At 45.3% G+C, this 22,011-nt stretch overlaps 1 protein-coding gene across 2 annotated transcripts; it reads left to right on the forward strand.

The window, feature by feature from the left end:
• Window positions 1-1,756: 1,756 nt before the first annotated feature.
• On the forward strand, window positions 1,757-9,803 carry LOC147004702 (X-linked lymphocyte-regulated protein 3A-like). Of its 2 annotated transcripts, none has more exons than XM_085837700.1 (8): window positions 1,757-1,862; window positions 2,606-2,675; window positions 3,602-3,636; window positions 5,060-5,177; window positions 6,003-6,102; window positions 7,469-7,567; window positions 9,527-9,622; window positions 9,737-9,803. In XM_085837700.1, exons 1-8 carry the CDS (start codon window positions 1,757-1,759, stop codon window positions 9,791-9,793), a joined length of 681 nt encoding a protein of 226 aa, XP_085693826.1. In that variant the 3' UTR covers window positions 9,794-9,803. The 2 variants fall into 2 exon arrangements, with proteins under 2 accessions (XP_085693826.1, XP_085693827.1); XM_085837701.1 differs by having other exon boundaries at window positions 1,757-1,847.
• Window positions 9,804-22,011: the final 12,208 nt, after the last annotated feature.

The following is a 22,011-nucleotide window of genomic DNA, read 5'->3' on the forward strand; positions in this document are numbered from 1 at the left end:
GTTGGTGGGCTGCGAGGGGAGGTAGGCACCTTTACACATCTCTCCCAGTTTGGGGTCGTTTTTCATTGTTCTTTGGTTTTGTGGTGGTGGTGGTTTTTTTGTTTGTTTGTTTGTTTGTTTGTTTTTTGTTTTTGGTTGGTGTTGCTGGGTTTTGTTGTTGTTGTTTGCTTGTTTGTTTTGGTTGTTTTTTTGGTTGGTTGGTTGGTTGGTTGGTTCCTGACTGCACACCTGGATCCTCCCGCGACGCTTCCATAAGCAGTATCTAAGCAGGATAGTTAGTCTGAAGCAGAAGGGGGAAACCCTGGGCACTTTGCACAAACACATGGGCAACGACAGAGCCCAAGCTGGGAAAGGGTAACTGATTGGCAGGCCTTACACCTTTGGGAGTACTTGTAGGCAGCCTCAGGCATGCCTGCACAGCAGTGTTTCCACTAATCAGAGACCCATTCCAGAATGTGGGACCTCTATCTGAGGAGCTGGGGAAGGAGCCTCTCAGAGGAATGTATTGAAGTGTGGTCACCTGGGTGAGTGACAGGGAATTAGCAGAGTCAGTCTTGAGCCTCTGATGGTGAGAAAGCAGAGTCAGCCTGGGGACTTGGGCCTTTGGGGGAGCAAAGTGGGGTCTTGAGGCAGAAGGGACCAGGTTAACTGTGAGGAGATGTTTGGAAGGCTTTACACCTGGTAGTAAAATAGACCAGCGAGACCAGTGGATGAAAAGGGTTCCAGGAGGGTTGCAGGTTTGAAGAGAGTTGGCTGGGACAGTGACGTGGAGAAAAGGAAGTAGTGACTCTCCCCCTGTGCTCCGTGGGTCCTCAGTGGACACATCTGGGTCCTGCTTCTTTGCAGCCATGGGCCTTGCCTCCCTCAACACAAATGCCTGTGCTTTTGTATATTTTTCTCAATGTGTCAAGATTTTGTCAAGATCTAGAGTATTGGTGGGCCATAGGAGGTCCTCCTAAAATCTGTGTTGAATATTGAAGGGGATGGGCCAGGACTGGTCCCCTTCACCAAAGGGCAGCATCTCCATCCAAATCCCACAAGTACTATGCTAGTTGAAACCACTTAACCCTGGGTATAAGTACCTTCCCAGCCAATCAGAGAGATGTGCACTGGGAGGTGGTTCCTACAGAGGTATGACCAACCATCCTCTGAAAAGAAGGAGGCTCCAGGGGTAGAAGAGTACCCTGGCTATTGGGGAACTCTGTTTAGGGGCTCTCCAGTTGATACAGGGTTCAGAAAGGAGCCTTAGCTCATGTGGTAGGGCAGTGGGATCACAAAGAGTCAGGTCAAATCCAAACCGGTGGGACCATCCTAGGACCTTCACATTCCAAAGGAGGCCTGGCAAGGCCACAGAGGGCGAGGCTAGGGAGCAGGATTGGGAGGGCTAAATGGGACAGCAAGTGGGCTGTGAGACATGGCCTCACTGACTGATGAGTAGGACCTTAGTGAGTTGGAATTCTCACCAGACATCAGCATTATGTCCTTGTATTATACGGGGTGGGGGTATAGGGTTTTGAGAGCGGCAGAGGGTACTGATCTTGAAAGGTAGTGGGTCTGGGAGCTCCAAGTCCAGAGAGAGAAATGGGGCAGGTCAGGACATTGGTGGCGTGCTCTTGTCCTCATTTTGCACCAGCACAAGTGCCAGGACACCCAGCCACACCCATGGTGTCCTGTTCCCTGTTCCCATTTCCCTCTTCCAATTCTTCCCGGTATCTCTACTTCCAGGACTCCTATCTAACGCAAGAAGATTCTAGCTATGTCAAGCAGGGAAAGGAAGGCCACTGACACTGCTGGCAGGCACCCAAGGATGGATCCAAATCTCTCCTCAGATGACAGCCAGAACCCGGGTACAGTCGCTGCAGGTAAAAAACAGAAGAGGACAACAACAAAACCAAAACAGCATCATGAAAAACCCCCACACAAACAAACCAGAGGGGCTGCCAGGAGGCTGTGTCCACCCCCAGCAGACATCCTAAAATCCCTTGGCAGGTGGCACACTGAGTGGATGTGGTGGTGCATGGACATTTCCTACTTGGACTAGTGGGGGGAGGTTCAGATGCTATTAACTGTTGTTCAAGCTTGCTTGTGGCTTCAACTTTCACCACCTGAAATTCCCACCACACAAGAATCCTGCAAGGCTCATAAGACAGTACTTTGCAGGCAATATGCAGTGTGCCTCTCTGGGAGCACATGGGTCACATGTGGAAGGACATGTGCAGATGCCTGTAACATCTGGTCCAAGAATCACTCAAGCCTAATGAATTTTGTGTGTGACTGTGCGTGTGTCTGTACTTCTGTGTGATATTCTTTCTCTCTCTGTCTCTCTCTGTCTCTCTCTCTCTCTCTCTCTCTGTCTGTCTCCCTCCCTCTCTGTCTGTGCATGCTTTTTGTGCCCACCCTCACTCACTCTGTGCCTGCACGTGCTTGTGTGTGCTTGCATGCATGGATGGATAAGAATGGGAATGCATGACTTACTTTAAAAGTGTAAGTTACTGTAGGTGGCTATTGGCTCTAGAAACCCCACAGTGAATCAGTTTTCAATGGGAGATGATGGGAGCCGCTCACTTTGTCTCAAAACATTTTTCCTCTTTGTCTTTAAATACAGCTAACAGAGAAGTCCTTGATGCTGATAGGGAGGACATTATTTCCTCAGGAACAGAGAGGCAACAGGCCAGGTGATCACCTTTCTCTCTCTCTCTCTCTCTCTCTCTCTCTCTCTCTCTCTCTCTCTCTCTCTCTCTCTCTCTCTCTCCTTCCTTCCTTCCTTCCTTATTTCTCTCTTTCCTTCCTTCCTTCCTTCCTTCCTTCCTTCCTTCCTTCCTTCCTTCCTTCCTTCTCTCTCTCTCTCTCTCTCTCTCTCTCTCTCTCTCTCTCTCTCTCTCTCCCTCCCTCCCTCCCTCCCTCCCTCCCTCCCTCCCTTCCTTTCTTTCTTTGTTCCCACTCATATAATATATTTAGAAACGTCAGGCTGGAAAAATGGCTCAGTGAAATGGTGCTGTATGTACAAACCGGAGAATCTGAGATCATATCCTCAGCCGCAACAGAAAAGGCCACACGGTGGCCACTTAATACCTTCGAAGCCCAGCACTGAGGGCTGAGGTGTGGCAGAGAACTTCTTTCTGCATGCCAACCTACCAAAAATAAACTGAGATATAAACAAACAAACAAACAAACAAATGCAGTCGTGGGTAAGGTGTGTGAATCACAGGGTAGTCCTGGATGCATTGAGTTTAAAGGCCCCAACACATTCGTCCTGCAGTCCATCAGATGTTCAGTGTGTTACAAAATGAAAATCTCATGCTACCAGCTAACTACAAGTTCTGTCACAGAACTTGTCTTTCAGGAATAAGGTGGAAATTGGTAGAGGAGGAGCCCCTCCACACATACACACATACACACATATACATTACTACCTCTGATGGCTGCACACTTATACACATGAATTTCTGTTGCATACAGAGAAATCTAGAAGAATCAGTGTCTGCTCTTGAACTGTGAACTGTATAGAGGCTGTGTGGGGCACACTCTACTTCCCTGCTCATGCAACAAAGTTGGCCTTCTGTATACATTGAATTAAAGAGTTAATGTGATTTCTTTGCAGGAAGGAAAAACAGGATTTGTTCCAAGAATTCGAAGGTATGTTCTAGGAGACAATTCGAATTTGAGAAATTTATTTGAGCCAAAGAAATGCAAGGCAAGGGAGTTGTCACTTGGCAGAGAAGAGAAGTGGGCTTACTGCCCTGTTCTCAAACACACAGTGTCAAAATAGTATTTATTAGCTCACCAAGTCTCTACTTGACCTTAATTGTCCATGTGAAGATCATGGCACCTGCAGTGTGACTATTCATGCCTACTCACTGAGAGAGATTTAAAAATTGGATGAAAGTATCCATCTCCCAGTTTTTGATTCACACAAGTGATGCATCTGTTGTTGATACCACATTTTACTTCTCTCATTTGTATTCTAGTCCTATTTTTCTATATTTGGTTGGGGGGGGGCGCAGTGCTTGAAGAGGGTCAATCCTGGTTAAATAGCTGCCCACAATTTACAGTGCAAAAAGATAGCACATGAAGTGGAAAGCTGAAGTCAGTGCTGTTAGCCTGTGGCCCTAGTATGATCAGTCGAGTCCTGCTTTAAATTGCTGTCAGAGGTTAGTCACATGAACTGTTAAACAAAACTTACCAATCCAAGAACAAGCTGGGAGGTCTGCCGGCTTTTCTGATGGAGAGTTACATCTAGAAACTATTCAGAACCTCAGGATAGGGCTGTAGTCGGGTGGAGGGCATTGCCTCATATTGTTCAGGCCTCTGGGTTCCATCTCCAATACCACAGATTTTTCCATGAGTCAAGTTTCCCTTTAATTTATTCAGGATGTAGCCGGGCGTGGTGGCACAAGCCTTTAATCACAGCACTCAGGAGGCAGAGGCAGGTGGATTTCTGAGTTCGAGGCCAGCTTGGTCTACAGAGTGAGTTCCAGGACAGCCAGAGCTACACAGAGAAACCGTGTCTCGAAAATCCAAATATATATATATATATATATATATATATATATATATATATATATATATATATATTCAGGATTCTACCTTATCAAATTTGTCAAATAGCCTCTAGGGCTACAATGGTTACTGTATTTTTCCTCTCACTGTCCAGTGATCTCTGAGCCTTTGGAGATTGTTGTAAATGGACATTTGTGTTTTGCATCAAGCAGCCCAACAGTTCCTCCTAGCATGTTCTAGAACTGAAACATGCTTAGTACATTGATTACATTCATACTTTATAAATGACATCTAGTAAAGAAATTACACAGTGACTTGATAAGCTTTTTGTAAGTCTTGTTAAGTCCCCTCTGTTATGTTTTGTATGTAATATCTAGACACTGAAGTCCAACTGTCCAATTTCATGGTCAGGTCAGAGCCACTGAAATTCTAGACTAAAAGAAAGGAGGCAAATAACCTTTGCATCTTCAGATCGTCTCCACCTATTGATAACAAGTGTCTTTCCAGTACCCTGGAGGGACCTTCACAGTAATGCCTCCAAGATTATGTCCCCTTACAGAGCCAACTAACAAAGTTCTTCAGGAAAACAGAGAAAGATTCTCAAGGATCATGAACTCATCTTTCTGTGCCATGGAGGTCAAAATTAAGGATGTTCTGAAAACCCAGTGTGAAGAGAGGTAGGGTTGTTGCTTCTTGTCACTTTGATCCCAGAGCTGTTGACAGTTGTTTTGTGAGCACAATGAAGGGGGAATAGCCAGTGTCCCCACTGGCTAGAAACTTTGTTGGCAAGTGAACTTGCCTTGGTTTTTCTGTAGAACAGACTTTGTTTTGTCTTATACCCTCCCGTTGTAACTGAAGTCAGTCAACTGTGTTTCCCAAGGATGAATTAAGATGTTTTGACACCTTTTTGACACAGGGCAGTTGAATCAGTGTAACAGTAAGTGATGTGTGTGCGTTGGGTGAAAGTGTTGGGTGCATTGAGCTTGAAATCCTCAAATCATTCATCCTGGAGTCCTCCATCTCTTCAGTGTGAAATGAGATGAAAATCTCTAGTCTCCAATGTTGTACAGGTTTCCGGAGCCCTGTTCACCATACAGGTATCCTGAAATCCTCATGGGTACAGTGACGAAGAGTGGGTAGGCGCATACAGAAGTCTCTGATTGTCCTGGGTGTGCATGTTCATTGGACCTATCTTCATAATGAGAAAATAAAGCAGGGGTTGGGCTCGTCAGAGAGACTAATGCTTGTGGAATGCTAGTAAAACACACCTGAGTTTTCTAGCACTAAGAGCTGTGAAGTGACTCCTGTCTCGGCCAAGGAAGAACAGATGCTATTAATGTGGTGGGAACTAATCCACCTCATTTTCCATTTTCCTGTCAGGATATTTTAGATGTCCTTTTCCAGTATTGCATTTAGTGAAGTTAAGTCAGTCGTGCTGTGTTTGAATGTGCTTTCTTCATGTCGAGAAGGAATATCACAGTGTTCACTGTTGTCTTTTACAGGCAGAAACTTTGTCAGGACTATTCTCTTCACTTTACAAATTTGAGTAGGAAGTTAACTTCGAATGCATTAAAACTCAAGACACAGGCTGAAAAACTCTCTGTGAGTATCAGGCTTAGCTTGAAAGGAGTCCATTTCGTCAGCCTCAGAGGTAGCAACAGAGGCTTCCTGCAGCAGGTCTGGAGGGAAGGGACAGGACATGAGCTCTGGGAGACCAGGAGGGTGGTTGATGTGGAGGGGAGAGACTGGCCATCCTCCGTGACTTGGTTTATTTTTGTTTCCCTTCTGTGGGAAGATGACAAGGCTAATGATGGGTTAGGAGCCTGCATGGTACAGGCGTGAGGGGATGAGCAGGTACTGTCTGCAGAGTGCAGGAGGAAGTACAGGATTGTATCCTGAGAGGGGACACTTCAGGATCTAAACAGTGCTGATGCCAAAGAGTAGGAGGGCTACACGTAGCCTTCTGACACAGTGATCAGGGATGTGGAGTGAGAGCAGTTCATGGGGCTGTGGAGGGGCAGGTGGAGACTTAGCTGCCAGTGTGGTTGGAGTTCAGACCGGCCCTGTCCCAGAGGAGAAGAGGGAAAGGTTCCCATGCAGTGATGGACCTGCGATGGTGACTGAGTCACCTTTAGCCTGGAGATGAGAATGGACTTTGGGGGGCAGGTAACTGGACTCAGTGCTGTCTCTGGGGGGGGGTCCTTTCTTCCTGGTGGAGGATGGAGCTGCTCCCTGGGGATTCTGACTTCCAAAGGTGGGGAAGCAGAAGGGGGACTACTGAGGGGTATGGAGATGCTGTCCAGCCCAGCTCAGGTCAGGAGCATGGACTCTGGAGTCAAAAACCTAGTGGATCGCAGTCACCGTCCAGGTTCTTGCTAGTTATGCTAACTCAGAAAAATAATTTACATCTGTGCCTTAGTTTCCTGGGAGTGGAAGGAGGGAAGAAGTCCATAGGTATCTGAAAGAATTTTTTCAAAGATTTGTTTTAGATGTGTATCCTTATATTGGTACAGGTGAGTGTCTGAAGTCAGTCTTAAAGAATATAACCCTGTTAGTATGGCACTGTGTGCTCTACTCTTACTGGAAAGGCCAAAGTGGAGCGCGTCCCTTTGTGGAGGAGTGACAAATGATGGGGATAACTCAAGGTAGGTTCTAAAAATACAGAGAGTCCAGCACATTTGAAGGCCTCTAGTAGGTAGGTTTTCAAATCTGCAGGAACTAATAGCAGTGTTTTGAGTCCTGTTAAATAGGAACCCTTCACATTAAATGAGTGACCTTCACATGATGAAGGTCATTATTTTACTATTAGGATACTTCTGTAAATGTGGTCACTGTTTTAATTGAAAAGACTGTAAATGTTTTCACTCCATCTGTTTTGCATAAATACAATACAAAATTTCCTTTTATAGGCTTCCTGTACCCCCCTCCCCTGGCTTATTCTTACATCTTACACTGCCTTTGTTTGTAGAATATGTTTATGGAGCAACAGAAGTTTATTCATGAATCTCTCGCTCTTCAGAAGAACAGAATGGAGGAATTTAAATCACTGTGTGAAGACTACTTGGAGGTGTGTTGAACAACCTCTCCAGGGGACACTGAATATCCTGGCATTCTCTCTTGCTTTGGATAACAGCTTATGAAAGTTACCTGCAAACCCCGTCCTCCATTTCCTCATGCTCCATGTAACCCTCAGTACAGAGTCAGTTTCTAATTTTCCCATTCACTCATGGTTGGGAGAATCATTCAAAGCTGGACGTGCTGCCGTGGTAATCTCATCTGGAGCTGCTCATATTGTACAGGGCACTAATGCTCTTCAGCTCATCCCGTCTTGGGTCACAGTGCATTTTTTCATTGGGTATGTATGTGCACACATGCACACATGCGTACTTGTCTGTGCATGGGTGTGTAGATGTTGGAAGACAACTCTTACAGACACACTTCATCATATCTTTTTTTCTTACCTCTAGCTTTTGGTTTGTTTGGTTTTGATTTTGACACAGGGTCTCACTGTGTAGCTCTGGCTGTCCTGAACTTACTATGTAGACCACTCTGGACTCAAACTCACAAGAGATTTGCCTGCCTGCCTCTGCTTCCTGAGTGCTGCGATGAAAGGTGTGCACCACTGTGCGGGACTCCCATGATACCCATTTGAAACAGGATGACTCACTGGACCTGGAACTATGGCTAGGCTGGCTGGCTGCTCAGCAGGTCCTTTGCTGCCACAGGTCAATGTGTCATCATGCCTGACTTTTACTATGTATGCTGAAGAGCTAACGTTGGCTTTTTATGCTTATGGAGCAAGCTCCTCCATTACTGCTGCATTCTTACCCCCCAAGAATTACTTTTACACACTGCAGCTGTCTTCCCAGACCCTCTCGTTCCATTTTTAAGCAGACTAGTGACAACAATATTTGCACTCACTTTACTTGCTCAGTCCATTTACATTTCCTATCATTGTAGGACTGAAACATGGCTTCATATGGCCAATCGAATCATAAGACAGCTCCCAGGTATAGCACTCAGTACGTAAGTAAGTGGAAGTCAGAGAGATTGTGAATTGAGGGTTATCCTACATAATAGTCTCTGTAAGTACTTGCTAGGCACGTTGATTGTCCTATGCTGTCTTCAGGTTTGTAGCTCTCTACAAGACAATTAAATACTGGACGCTCTACTTTTGTTTCAGACTCAATGTGAACTGGCTTTTTCAAGTTGCACTTAAAATTTTGTTCATCCAGAGTAATTCAGATGACCCAAAACAACCTTGTTGACAGAATTTATCCTTGCTTTCTTAATGCCTGTCTCCTACAAAAAAAACCCCACCCAAACACATACACATACACACACACACTGGGCGGGGATTAGGGGCCAGTGTGTGTTCCTGCTGAAATATCATTCTTTAAGTTCTCAGTGGCCCAGAAACTTGCTCACCCATTCCAATGTTAAGATCTCTGTGTTGTTCCAGTTTCTGTGGTCACTGAACAAGATTATGGAAGAGATCCTGCAAAGTTTTATAATGCCAGACTGTAGATGTAGTGTGTGCTGTTTCACTCAGTGCTAAAGGGAATGTGGGGGTGGAAACCTTGAGTTTTAAGTTCCTGGTGCACAGTGGTCATAGTACGGACAAGCTATTCCATCTTGCTAAGAAGTGGGCGAGTAGCAAAGAATGGGCTCATGCTTCATGCTCTGTTTTCACTTGGCTTCATTGGCTTTCATTTGTGCTGTGCGTGGAGAGGTATCCCAGACTCTCAGACATGGTAGACAAGGACCGTTCCCCTGGGCCACCCCTATAGCTAATCCCTCACGGTTTGACCATTCAGCAGTGGGTTGAGAAGTGGAAACGTAGGTGTCACTTTGGTGGATATTTTGATCTTCATGTTGTATAGGGTTGGTGCTCGCTGCTTTTGGAGTAATTTTTGGAGTAATTAAACCACATCTTTTACCACATTTGCTTCCTTTGAAATGTTGATGTTCCCATTTGAAAGACAAGATGACCAGGGCTGATTTCCTCACATGTTCTTTGCTTCAGAACCTGGAGTTACTGAGGGATTCTCGGGGAAATTCCATTGCTGAAGAGCTGAGACGTCTCATAGCCACCTTGGAAATCAAACTTCTGATGCTGCATGTAAGTACCTAGCCTTTCCCATAGAAAATGGGGATAAGGCCAACCCTGAGTGCTATTTATTATTTACTATTATTTATTATTATACACCCATTTAATATTTTCATTACTTAACAGAACCAGCAAAAGACTGCTGCTACTCCACAGTCTCTCCTGGATGTGTTATTCTCATAATACTTTGGAGCACAAAAGCCGATATGAGGGGAGCAGTATAATACTCTGGGTGAAGCTGCTAGTGCTGATGTTTGCAGCTTCGGTGCCTGGATCTTCTCCTGTCTTCCTCCTGTTCCTGCAGATGCCCCCTTCTGTTAAAACCCAAATAAACCCTGGGATTTGTGTGAAAGCAGTGCAAAAATGTCTGTAGGAAACTACAGCCCTCGGGTAGAAATGGCAGGCTTTCCTTGGTAGCATCGTAATTACTGGTTAGCACACATTGGTGTTGATACAGTAGATTATCATACCTGAACATCGTCTCCCTAAATTAGAAGGCACACAAGGGACTATTGTTGTCGTGCCCAGATAAATAATTAAAGATGATACAGGCATCCTTTTACATTCTGCTCTGAAATGTGTTCAGTGATGGAGCCTATGAAGCTGACCTTCAGCCTCCAAAGGCAGTGTGCCCTTAATAGTTAAACTAGTAGAATTCATCAAACCTCCCCAGTAAGAAAGATGTGAGTAATGTGGCTTGAATCGGTGGAAATGTCATTTGCAGACAACATTTACAAGGTCTTTCAATTAAATGTGTCTGTCACACTAAGAGGTGATTCTGAACATGAATACAGCTTAATTCGCCATGGTTTATTAATTCCCTCACTTGTATGCCTAGGAGTAACTGAGAATGTTTTGTTTGTGAAATTTATCGCACATGTAGTATGGGATCATCAGGGATATTATATATGAGGTCTCCTGTATAGTTAAAGCTCACGTCCTGTGAATTCCTGTATGTATACCCTGGGAAATCCTTACTTGGGAACGTTTGATTTAATAAACATGAAATAGTTTCAGACTTTGTTGGGATGAGTCATTTAATTGCATTTTCTTTCTTACATCCCTGACGTTTCACCCCTTCTCAGACACAAATGGCCCCATGCCATGTGGAGGTGTGCTGTCACCTGTGTTCCTGCATGGGGCCAGTGTAGTCCAGGCCACTTGTCTCATTGTGTCCCGTTGTGTAGAAGCATTGAAAACAGACTGTGTTCAGCCTCCCCCATTTTCTCCAAGTGGAATTGCATTCCTCCAGACTAAATGAGGCCTTCCCTGCTGGGATCATTTTACTGTCTAAAGTTTGCATTATCTAGAAACACTTCCCCATTTTGCAAACTTCCTGTGACCCTGTGGGCCTTTAGTATTATTTTTTTAATAATAATTAATAATAATAATATAATGTTGTATTATTACCAGCTTTCAATGTCTCCTACTTGAAATATTCTGCCTATCTTTACCATATATGGATACTCTGCCTAGTGTTTCTCCAGTGTTGAATTCTATTTTATTTCTCTGTGTGTGTGTGTGTTTGTGTGTTTGCACACATGGATCTTTGCATGTAGGGGCCAGAGATACATCTGATATCTGGTTTATTTTATGAAACAGTCTCTCTCTCTCTCTCCCTCCCCCCTCCCACTCACTTTGTCTTTGTCTCTGTCTGTCTGTCTGTCTGTCTCTCTCCTTCTCTCTCTCTCTCCTTCTCTCTCTCTCTCTCTCTCTCTCTCTCTATATATATATATATATATATATATATATACACATATATACATCTCCCTCTCTTGGTCTCCCCCTCCCTCCCTCCCCCCTCCCCCTTCTCTCTGTGAACATTGTGCTCATCAACTGGGCTAGGGTGTTAGATCGTTGGGTTCTAGGGATCCACCTGGCTCTGCCTCCTAGTGCTACTGGTACAAACACTCTCTGCTGTGGTAAGATTTTTCTTTAAAGTTTTATTTTGGTTATTTTATTTATGTGGATCTGCATGTGTCTGTCTGTGTGTTTGTATGTGCCCATACATTCAGATGCCCACAGAGGGTGTCAGACCCTTAGAGGTAGAGTTCCTGTGGGCCACTTGATGGGTACAGCGATTTGAACTCAGGTCTTCTGCAAGAGCCCCAAGTGCTCTTAACTACTGACCTGTGTCTAAAGCCCCTGTGCTGAGGGTTTTAAAAGGTTTCTGGGGCTCTGTACTTAGAGTCTCATGGCTGTTCAGCAAGCTTTTCACTGCTGAGCCATGTCTTCCCTGGTACATATTTGTTTCTTAGGAGTATGAGCTCAGATATTTTTGTAGTTGTTGTTGTTGTTCTCCATCCACCCTGATGATGCATAGGAACATACCCTGTGACCCAACTATTACATTGTGGAACATCTAAATGTTTAGATAGATGAGTGTCTGCCTCCCTGGGTGCACCACGACTCCTAGCACAGTGTCCCACTCTGCTGGCAGCACCAAGGTACTTCACCCACAGGTCTCCAGGGAAACCAGGTCTATTAAGCAAGCAGGGTTATGGTTTCAATGGAAAAGATGTAAAAACCTGTCCGTGAGTCCAAAAAGCTGGAAACTGGAAGTGTTAAAAAATCCTGGTCATCTGAGTTATGTGTTGGGCCTCCACATCTTCCACAACCAGGTCTGGAAGTACCTAGTATTCTAAATGACCCTTTTGCTATCTGTGCAACCAGGGGCTCCCCGCCCCTAGCTCCCACAACCAGGACTGGAGATACCTAATTGTCTAAATGAACGTTATACTACCTGCAGAGGCACAGGCTCACCCATGCTGCCACAACCAGGACTGTATATAAATAATAGCATAAATGACCTCTAAGCTATCTGTGTGGCTCAGACCATGAGGGATCCTTCCTGAAGCCCTAAAGCTAGCACAGATAGCCTAGCCTCAGAACCCATCTTCTTGGAAGAAATGACATGTGCCCTGGGTGGCATTTTGGTGTAATTATGCTTCCTTGTGGCCTGGAGATTGTGGTGCACCAGGAAACCCTTTTCCTACTTATACCGGGTTGAATTTGCCAGCCACAAAGAGCCTGGCCTCTGGTCCCCTGAAGTTTGATCACAGCTAACAAAGTCCATCTCAAAAAGGTGAGTTTTTATTCTCACCTCTTTGCTGAGCATTTCCCTGCTTGCGGTAACATCTACAGAGACCACACACACAGACACACACTCTGCTGTACAAACCAGTCATGCTGCATATTCAGAGGTGAAGTCACTGAAAGTAGGTGACAGGTGTTGATTTGGTGAGTTTTACAGCTCACAAATAACAGAAAAATAATTACTAGGTCAGGGTAATGCCAGGTAATGCCAGGGTGCTGGGCTGGTTGGGCACTCAGCTGAAAGTCATCCCCATGTAGTGACAGCACATCTGTCATAGTGCACAGTATGGACCACGAGACGCAGGCCTACAACACTTGCCCTTGCAGGGGATACAGACCAGATATGTGTTCTTTCCCTCCTCCACAGAAGTAGGTTTTCAGTGAAATTGTCCCAGAGTGTTGATGTTTGCACACAGCCTGATATCTGTGTCAGGGGGGAACTATTACTTCTCACTGAGCTCTCGTCTGCACCTGTTGGACCTGCCCACCAGATGTGGCTCGGCCCTATTAGTGTAGAAATGTAAGTGAAGCTTCCTGGAAACATGAACGAGCTGGAGTCTGCATAAAGTAGTGGACTCTGGTGTGTGTGCGGATCAGACCTTTTGCTGTACTCACACTGCAAATGACCTGAGATGGAAACTCTGACCAGGGTATCAACGTGCTTTTAGGTTAGGTTGTTAGAACACTCTGCCTAGGCCCACTTGTTTATTTTTATTGTACCTGATTTTTAGTGTGAGTGGTTTGACTGCATATATGCCTGTATCGCATGCTCATGGCTGTTGGCTCTCAAATCCTCAAGAGTGTGCCAGATCCCCCTGTAACTGGACTCATCTATGGCTGTAAACTGCTATGTATATACTAGGAATCTAACCTGGGTTCTCTGCCATGGAACCCAGATTTTGTAACAATTTGGAGGACAGGGGGCCGAGGGTAGAAAGAGTATAAGATCCAGAGATAGTGGATGACTAGAAGGAAACTCTGTCCTAAACATAAGAGGCATGTTGCACCAGTAAACTCACAACAATTGTGACAGCATGAACTACACCCATTAATCTCAAGCCAGACCAAATCACAGCCTGGAGGGGCCTGGTGGGCATGAAGATCCATGCCTAAGTAAGGAGATATTGCTAAGTGACTGCTGTTGGGAGAAGGAGAGTTAGCTTTCTTCATGTGTTGGCCCACGATAGGTCTGATATGCTCTAGTGAGTGGCTGGCCACAAACCTGATTGTATATAGTCAGCACTACTGTGTCTGGATGGGTTAAAAACAGGACACAAAGTTGGCTGGGTTTGAAGGTTGGGTTGGATTTGAGAGGTGATGGGAGGAAGACAAAATCTTCAAAATAAACTATAATGTATGAAATACTGGGTGAATTAATAGTGTTTCTGGGAAACAGGGGACTGAAGTGATGTCTCAGATTAAGACATTAAGAGATTAAGAGCACGTGATGACCTTTTAGAGGAGCCAGCTTCACTCCCCAGCACCACCCACAGCAGCTGGCTCATAATCACTTGTATTTCCAGTCCCAGGGGATCAGTGCCCTCTTTTGACATCCATGGGCACTGCAGGCAAATGATATTAATATTGATAAACAGGCACATGCACATACACATCAGTAACAATACATTTAGATACTACAATTATCCTCAGAAACTTTTCTTGGCAGTGTAATAGTGTCATTATCAAAATCATGTTTGTAGGATCATGAAAAGCTGACCTCACCGCTATGCCTGTTATCACAGTCATACCATCTTCCTGCTAAGTCGTCACACTTCAGAGATACCTACACATACATTCCTGGTTATTGTAACCTTATTCACAATAGACAAAATAGGGAATCAGCTTACATGATTATCAACAGATTAATGAATGAATGAAGACACTGTGGCATAATTACACAACTTATTTTTATTCAACAATAAAGAAGAATGAAAGTAATAACATTGAGTGACACTATAGACAATCATCTTAAGTAAAGTAAGCCAACTAACAAATGTCATATATATGGATTCTAGATTGTATGTCATTTATACACTGCACATGCACAAATGTGTGAGAGACAGACAGACAGACAGACAGACAGACAGACTGACAGAAGTGGGCCTATTTAGATGGACAATGGAGGTACCTATGAACACAGACCCACATGTTGCTGTGCTGTCCATGTCTGGCTGTCGAACCTGACTGGCTCTGTTTTGTCATCTCCTATGAGAAGAACTTTCTGAACCACCTAGCTAGGCTGGCCAAGACCAGTTCAGAGACAAGAGGGCATCTCTCCTGTGTACCCTCTCACCGAGGTCCTCCAAGCCATTCAGTGTACCTCTCCCAAACCAGCCTGTCTTCCACGCCTACAACCCAACACTACTGTGTTCCTGCAAGTAGGCCAGAGGCCTCCCCTCTGTCCCTGCTCCCACCTGATGCCCAAAGGAAAAACTAGGGGACACAGCATGTGAGCCACCCGTACCCCAGCACCTACCTCACTTCCCCTCCATGTTCCTCTATCTACACCCACTAACCTTTGAACCCACCTTCTACTCTCACCTCATTCCCAAGGAAAACGGTAGAAGAAACCAACCTCTGGACCACCCGAACCTCAGCACCTAACACCCTTCTCCCCTACGTGTTCCTTCAACTAGGCCCACCTCAGCCTCAGACCCCACTAACACCCCCATCCCCTTCCCATGACCACAGGGAAAAGCCAGAGAAGCAATCCTCAAACTAAAGCTTTAATAAGAACACAAGTGGGAGAAGCAAGGGGCGATGCTGGCCAGCCAGGCAGGGCCTATCTGTGGGCGAGATTGGGTGGGAAGGACTCATTGATGGTGTGCAATGCATAGATGGGGTTGGCAGATCGGCCAGTCAGCAAGCCAGAGCTGGGCAGTGGTGTTGGAGGCAGCAGCAGTGGCTGTGGAGGCAGCAGGAGCAGGAGCAGCAGCAGCAGCAGCAGGAGCAGCAGCAGCAGCAGCAGCAGCAGTGGCTGCAGAGGCAGCAGCAGGAGCAGCAGCAGCAGCTAGTAGTTAGTAGCTAGAGATGATGATGATGACGGCTAAGAAGACCACTCTGAGCTGGGCCACCTGGGAGATGGTGATGAACTGGAACAGTTCGCTGAACAGCACACTGTTGTAGACAGCCATGTCCAGCAGCTCCGGGGTGATGAGCCTCTGGGCGCCTTTTCTTCAGGTCTCCTTGCCTGCCAGCTCCAGCAGGCTGTGGGTCAGGAACTCTAGGACTGGGGTCAGGAAGATGGGCAATGTTTTGCTCAGCCGCGGGGCCTGGTCGCTCTCCCATAGATGATGCTCCACCAGACTCACCAGTTCGGCCAGGTTCTGGAGGTGCAAGAATGGTGAGAGGACAAAGATGACGACCACCCTCGAGGCCTGCTCCTTCTGCTCCTGGGCATGCTGGACTCCACCTGACTGCCTTGGCTGGCCTGCTGGGCCTTGACACTGATCCGAACGCCCAACATGTCCCACACTGTGTCTGGCTGTGCATCCTAGAGACCTCTCATTGGTTGCAGCCCACTGTTTTGTATTGTTTTGGGTTTTTTTGGTTTATTTTGGGTTTTTTTTTTTTTTTTTTGGTTTTTGGTTTTTGGTTTTGGTTTTGGTTTTTTGAGACAGGGTTTCTCTGTGTAGCTCTGGCTATCCTGGTACTCACTCTGTAGAGCAGGCTGGCCTCGAACTCAGAAATCTGTCTGCCTCTGCCTCCCAATTACAGGGATTAAAGGCATGTGCCACCCCCAACCAGCTGATGCCCACTTTTGTGCTCCAATTCCCACGGATGATGCACTGCCTGCATGTGTGTGTGTATGTGTGTGTGTGTGTGTGTGTGTGTGTATGTGTGTGTATCCAGGCATTCGCGTGTGTGAGCACAAGGATGCTTACCTGTGAGAGCCTGGGCTCCTGGACAGCCCTCAGTAGGGACCCTGTGTTCCCCTTGCTGTCTTAGACTGCTGAAGGAACCTTCCTCTGGGAAGTGAGCAAGTCAGTGGTGCTATGGAGAATGTCACAATTTAGGCTTGTAGGGTGCTTTCAGAGCCCCTACTCATTAAGCACATGTTCCTTGTCCCTACCCCCAGTACCCTAGGCACCACAGAAAACTCTCATTTTTCTCATTTGGGTGGGAATCTATACTGTGTTGGAAGTACACACACACACACATACTACACTATCTTGAGTTTCAGAAGAGAATTTCAAACCTTGGCACATAGTTAAGATTGTGAAATATTAAGATGAGGACTTGATAGATTGAATGAGAATGACCACCAGAGGACCCTGTATTTCAGTACTTGCTTCCCAGTTGCTACAACTGTTGGGGAAGGGTTAGGAGATATGGGCTTTGGAAGAGGATATGTCACTAGGGGTTTGGACATGAAGTTTGAAAAGGTTGTGTGATTTCCACTTCTCTCTCTCTCTCTCTCTCTCTCTCTCTCTCTCTCTCTCTCTCTCTCTCTGCCTAGTCATTGTAAATCATGATATGAGCTCTGTACTGGCTATTTGTGTGTCAACTTGACACAGCTGGAGTTATCACAGAGAAAGGAGCTTCAGTTGAGGAAATGCCTCCATGAGATCCAACTGTAAGGCATTTTCTCAATTAGTGATCAAGGGGGAAAGGCCCCTTGTGGGTGGGACCATCCCTGGGCTGGTATTCTTGGGTTCTATAAGAGAGTAGGCTGAGCAAGCCAGGGGAGGCAAGCCAGTAAAAAACATCCCTCCATGGCCTCTGCATCAGCTCCTGCTTTCTGACTTGCTTGAGTTCCAGTCCTGACTTCCTTTGGTGATGAACAGCAGTATGGAAGTGTAAGCCGAATAAACCCTTTCCTCCCCAACTTGCTTCTTGGTCATGATGTTTGTGCAGGAATAGAAACCCTGACTAAAACAAGCTCTTAGATTGTTTTTCATTCCACCATCATGAAATATATCCCTCTAAAAATGTTAAATCTAATAATCATGTTGTGTCATAAGTGGCTTTTGTTGTGATGTTTCATCACAGCAATGAAAAGGTAACTAAGACATAAGTTGGTACCCAGGCGTAGGCTATTGCTATAACAGGCATAGCCATGCTGGTTTTCTGTGTTGTTTTTGTTTTAATGTGGAAGGCTTTGGATTTTGGATTTGGAAAGCAGTTGAAGTCTGTGAGCAGAGGATAATGGGCCCTCCTCATAGGAGGCTGGGAAACTGTAGTGCTAAGATTTATGCAGACTATGGATACCCTCCTCAAGAGGTTTCAGAGGGGAACAATATTTGAAACGTGGCTAGAGGCCATTTTTCTAATATTTGTCAAAAAAAGATGCATTTTGTCCTTTTCCTAAGAATGTTCCGGAGGCGAAATTTAAATGTAATAGGTTAATTACTTTGGTATAGAGGGCTTCAAGTCACACAGCGATTAGTAATTATGCATAAGCATGTGTGCAATGAAAAATAGCAAGCATGAGAAAAAAGAAAGATGAAGTTTACATTTAGAGGAGAAAAACAGGAATAGGTAATGATATGTTGGAGTCATATATGTCATGTATGCTGATGCTGAAAGAGATGAAAATATTAATAGAGAGGACTAATCCAAAGTAGAATCACCTGAGGCATGTGGGCTTAGATTTTTTTCAAAACCTATATTTTTATTAAATTGTTTTATTTATTTGCATCCCAAATATTGCCCCCTTCCCGGCCCCCCATGCAGAGTTCTTCCCCTCCCCCCATCCTCACTCCCCTTTACCTCTGAGAGTGTGCTCCCCCAGGTATCCTTCCAACTTAGAGCATCGAAATTCTCCAGGATTAGGTGCATCCTCTCCCACTAAGGCCAGACAAGGCAGTCTGTGCTACATATGTGCTGAGGGCCCTGGGTAAGCCCACGTATGCTCTTTGGTTGGTGGCTTAGTCTCTGGGATCTTTGAGGGGTCGGGAATAATTGACACTATTGTTCTTCCTATGGGGTTGCCATCCCCATCAGCCCCTTCAGTCCTTCCCTAACTCTTCCATAGGGGTCCCTGACCTCAGTCCAATGGTTGGATGTAAGTATCTGCATCTGGCTCAGTCAGCTGCTGTTAGAGCCTCTCAGAGGACAGCCATGCTAGGCTCCTGTCTGCAAGTACAACATGGCATCAGTAATAGTGTCAGGGTTTGGTGTCTGTGCAAGAGATAGATCCCAAGCTAGGCAAGTCACTAGATGGCCGTTCTTCAGTCTCTGGTCCATTTTTGTCCCTGCATTTCTTTTAGACAGGAACAATTCTGAATCAAAAAATTTGAAGATGGATGGGTGCCCCCATGCCGCAATTGAGGGCCCTGTCTATCTACTGGAAGTGGTCTCTTCAGATTAGATCTCCCCATTGTTGGGCATTTCAGAGCCTCCCACATCCTAGGTCTCTGGAACTTTCTAGAAGTTCCCCCATGCCAACCCTCCACCCCCTGCAGCTGCATATTTTCATTCATTCTCCTGACCCTCTGGGTTTCTATTTTCTTTCCCCATACCTGACCTTGTTCCTCTCTTCCATTCTGAATCCCATCTGTCACCTAGGTCCCTCCCTCCCTCTGCCCCCCATGATTTTGTTCCCCCTTCTAAGTCTGATTGAAGTATCCACACTTGGGCCTTCCTTCTTGTTAAACTTCATAGGGTCTGTGGGTTTTTATCATAAGACAAAACAGCAACTACAAATTGGGAAATGATCTTCAGTGAACCTACATCTGATAGATAGCTATTATTCAAAATATACAAAGAACTCAAGAAGTTAGCCTTCACAAAAACAAATAACTCAAAACCTGGGATATAGAGCTAAACCGAGAGTTCTCAACAGAGGAATCTTGAATGGCTGAGAAGCACCAAAGAAATGTTTAAAGTCCTTTGTCATCAAGGAAATGCAAATCAAAATGACCCAGACAGAATGGATGAGAACAAACACTCTCTCAGGTGACAGAAGATACTGGTGAAGATGTGGAGAAAGAGGTACACTCCTCCATTACTGGTAGGATTGCAAACAGTTGCAACCACTCTGGCAGAATCTGGCAGTTCCTAAGAAAATTGGAAATAGTTCTACCTGAAGGCCCAGCTATACTGCTCCTGGCCATATATATCCAAAAGTGGTTCCACCATTAACAAGGACACATGTTCCACTATGTTCATAGCAGCCTTATTCATAATCACCTGAAGCTGGAAACAACCCAGATGTTCCTCAACTGAAGAATGGATAAAATAAATGTGATTCATTTAAACATGGACTACTATTGAGCTATTAAAAAGGAGGACATCATGAATTTTTCAGGCAAATGGATGGAACTAGAAAATATCATACTGAGCCAGGTAGCCCAGACTCAAAAACACATGCATGGTATTCATTCACTTATGAGTGGATATTAGCCAAAAAGTACAAAACATACTTTTAATAAGGGTTCTAAAGTACCTTTCTGATAGCCCTCCAACCACCAGAGTTAGTGGAAAAGAAAGGTTATTATGATGGTGGGGCGGGGGGAGGTGGAAGGGAGAAGTGGACCTGTTTAGAAAGAGTTCTTTGGAGCAAATACCCTCTGTGTTGTCAAGAAATCAGCAGTTCAGTTCAAAGGTCAGCAGCAGCAGCCGATTCCACTTGCAGACACTTCATGGATATACCAATAGTCAAGCTCAGTAGTGTCAGGATAGCAAGCACAAATCAGCAGTGGTGGCACTACCTAGCCAAGACAGCCAGGCCTCCTCGGGTGAATCAGTACCAGTCAGCAGGAGCAACCAGAACTGGCAAGGACACCAGGAGAACTTCTCTGCTGTGCCTCACTCAAGGAAGCAAAGATCTGGGAAGATGACGAATACAGACCAACAAAGCATTGCAAAACTAGCTATGCAAGCCTGCTGTCACTGTCTGTTGAGTCCTATTTTATACTCCCTCCAAATATCACATGTCCTCCCATGGGTCTTGCCTCAGCAAAAACCACCATGTGAGTCTGTCTAAGCTACCTCCACGTGAGTCTGTATCAGTTGACATCTCCAGAAACTTCTACTTCACTCTGCCAATTGGCCTGAGTCCACAGAAGTGGCAGGAAGCCGCCAGAACACCACCAGAAGTTTGTTTGGTGTATTTCTCTAAATGAAGTCATGACAAATTATGACCATAAAAGAATGGCAAGGCATACCCATACCATCCAGCATTCTCTACCATCTGTTAGATTTATATTTATATTCCTTCTAAATATCATGCATCTGTTCACATGTCTGCTTTAGCAAACCATCCTTTCACCTCTGTGCCCCAGCCAAACATCATTTGATAGAACTGACTTTCCAAAGAAACCAGAAGTTTCCACTTTACAGGGATGCTGTGATGGTTTGAATAAAAATGGCCCCCATAGGGTCATAGAGAGTAGCACTATTAGTCAGTGTGGCCTTGTTGGAGGAAGTGTGTCACAGGGAGGTTGGTGCTTTGACATCACAGAAGCTCAAGACAGGCTTAGTGTGGTATTCACTTCTGCCTCCTACTGATCAGGATGTAGAACGCTCAGCTCTTTTTCTACCATCATGCCAGCCTGCAGGCTGCCATACTTCCTGCCATGATGATAATTGACTAAGACTCTGAACTCTAAGCCAGCCCCAATTAAATGTTTTCCTTTATAAGTGTTGCCTTGGTCATGGTGTCTCTTCACAGCAGTAAATCCCTAAGATAGTGCCCTCAGGGAAGACAGCACCCAGATAGCTAAGCTTCCAACTTGTAAAAATAAGAGGCATAAGGGACAGTCTACTCATAAAAAGCAACAACAAATCAAAGCTTGTTGATTGAAATGTGTGATGGGTCACCCAAAGTTGGTAGCCAAGGCTGGCAGTGTCATTCACATAGTTCTGGCATTAAGAGTTTTGAAAGATGGACAAATAATGTGGTTGTGTAAACTCCTCCCGCCCAGTTAAAAAGAGCTGCCATGACCAGGTATATGGCAAGGGAGTACCTTCATGGAGGCCCCAAAAGGCCATTGTGTGAAGTTCCTACAGTGAAGTATGGATAATGTTAGAGACCCCAAGATGATAGAGATGCCAAAGGTGTAAGGCATCTGCCAAGAAGAGTTACAGTGAGTGGAATCAGCCAGAGACAGAGAGAAAGAGAGAGAGAGAGAGAGAGAGAGACAGAGAGAGAGAGAGAGACAGAGAGAGAGAGACAGAGAGAGAGAGCAGTTGGTTGATGGTAGCAAAGCAGAGCCACCTAAATTCTCAGACATCAGACATGGAGCTATAGAATTTGGAGTTTTATATCCTGAGTTTCAGTATTGCCTTCAGTCCAAAATTTCCTCACTATGCTCCCATTCCACTATTTTGAAATACTACTGTATATTATTTGCAATTGG

This window comes from Mus caroli, unplaced genomic scaffold (genome assembly GCF_978045245.1).
Source record: "Mus caroli unplaced genomic scaffold, Mus_caroli_1 scaffold_5, whole genome shotgun sequence".
NCBI lineage: Eukaryota > Metazoa > Chordata > Mammalia > Rodentia > Muridae > Mus > Mus caroli.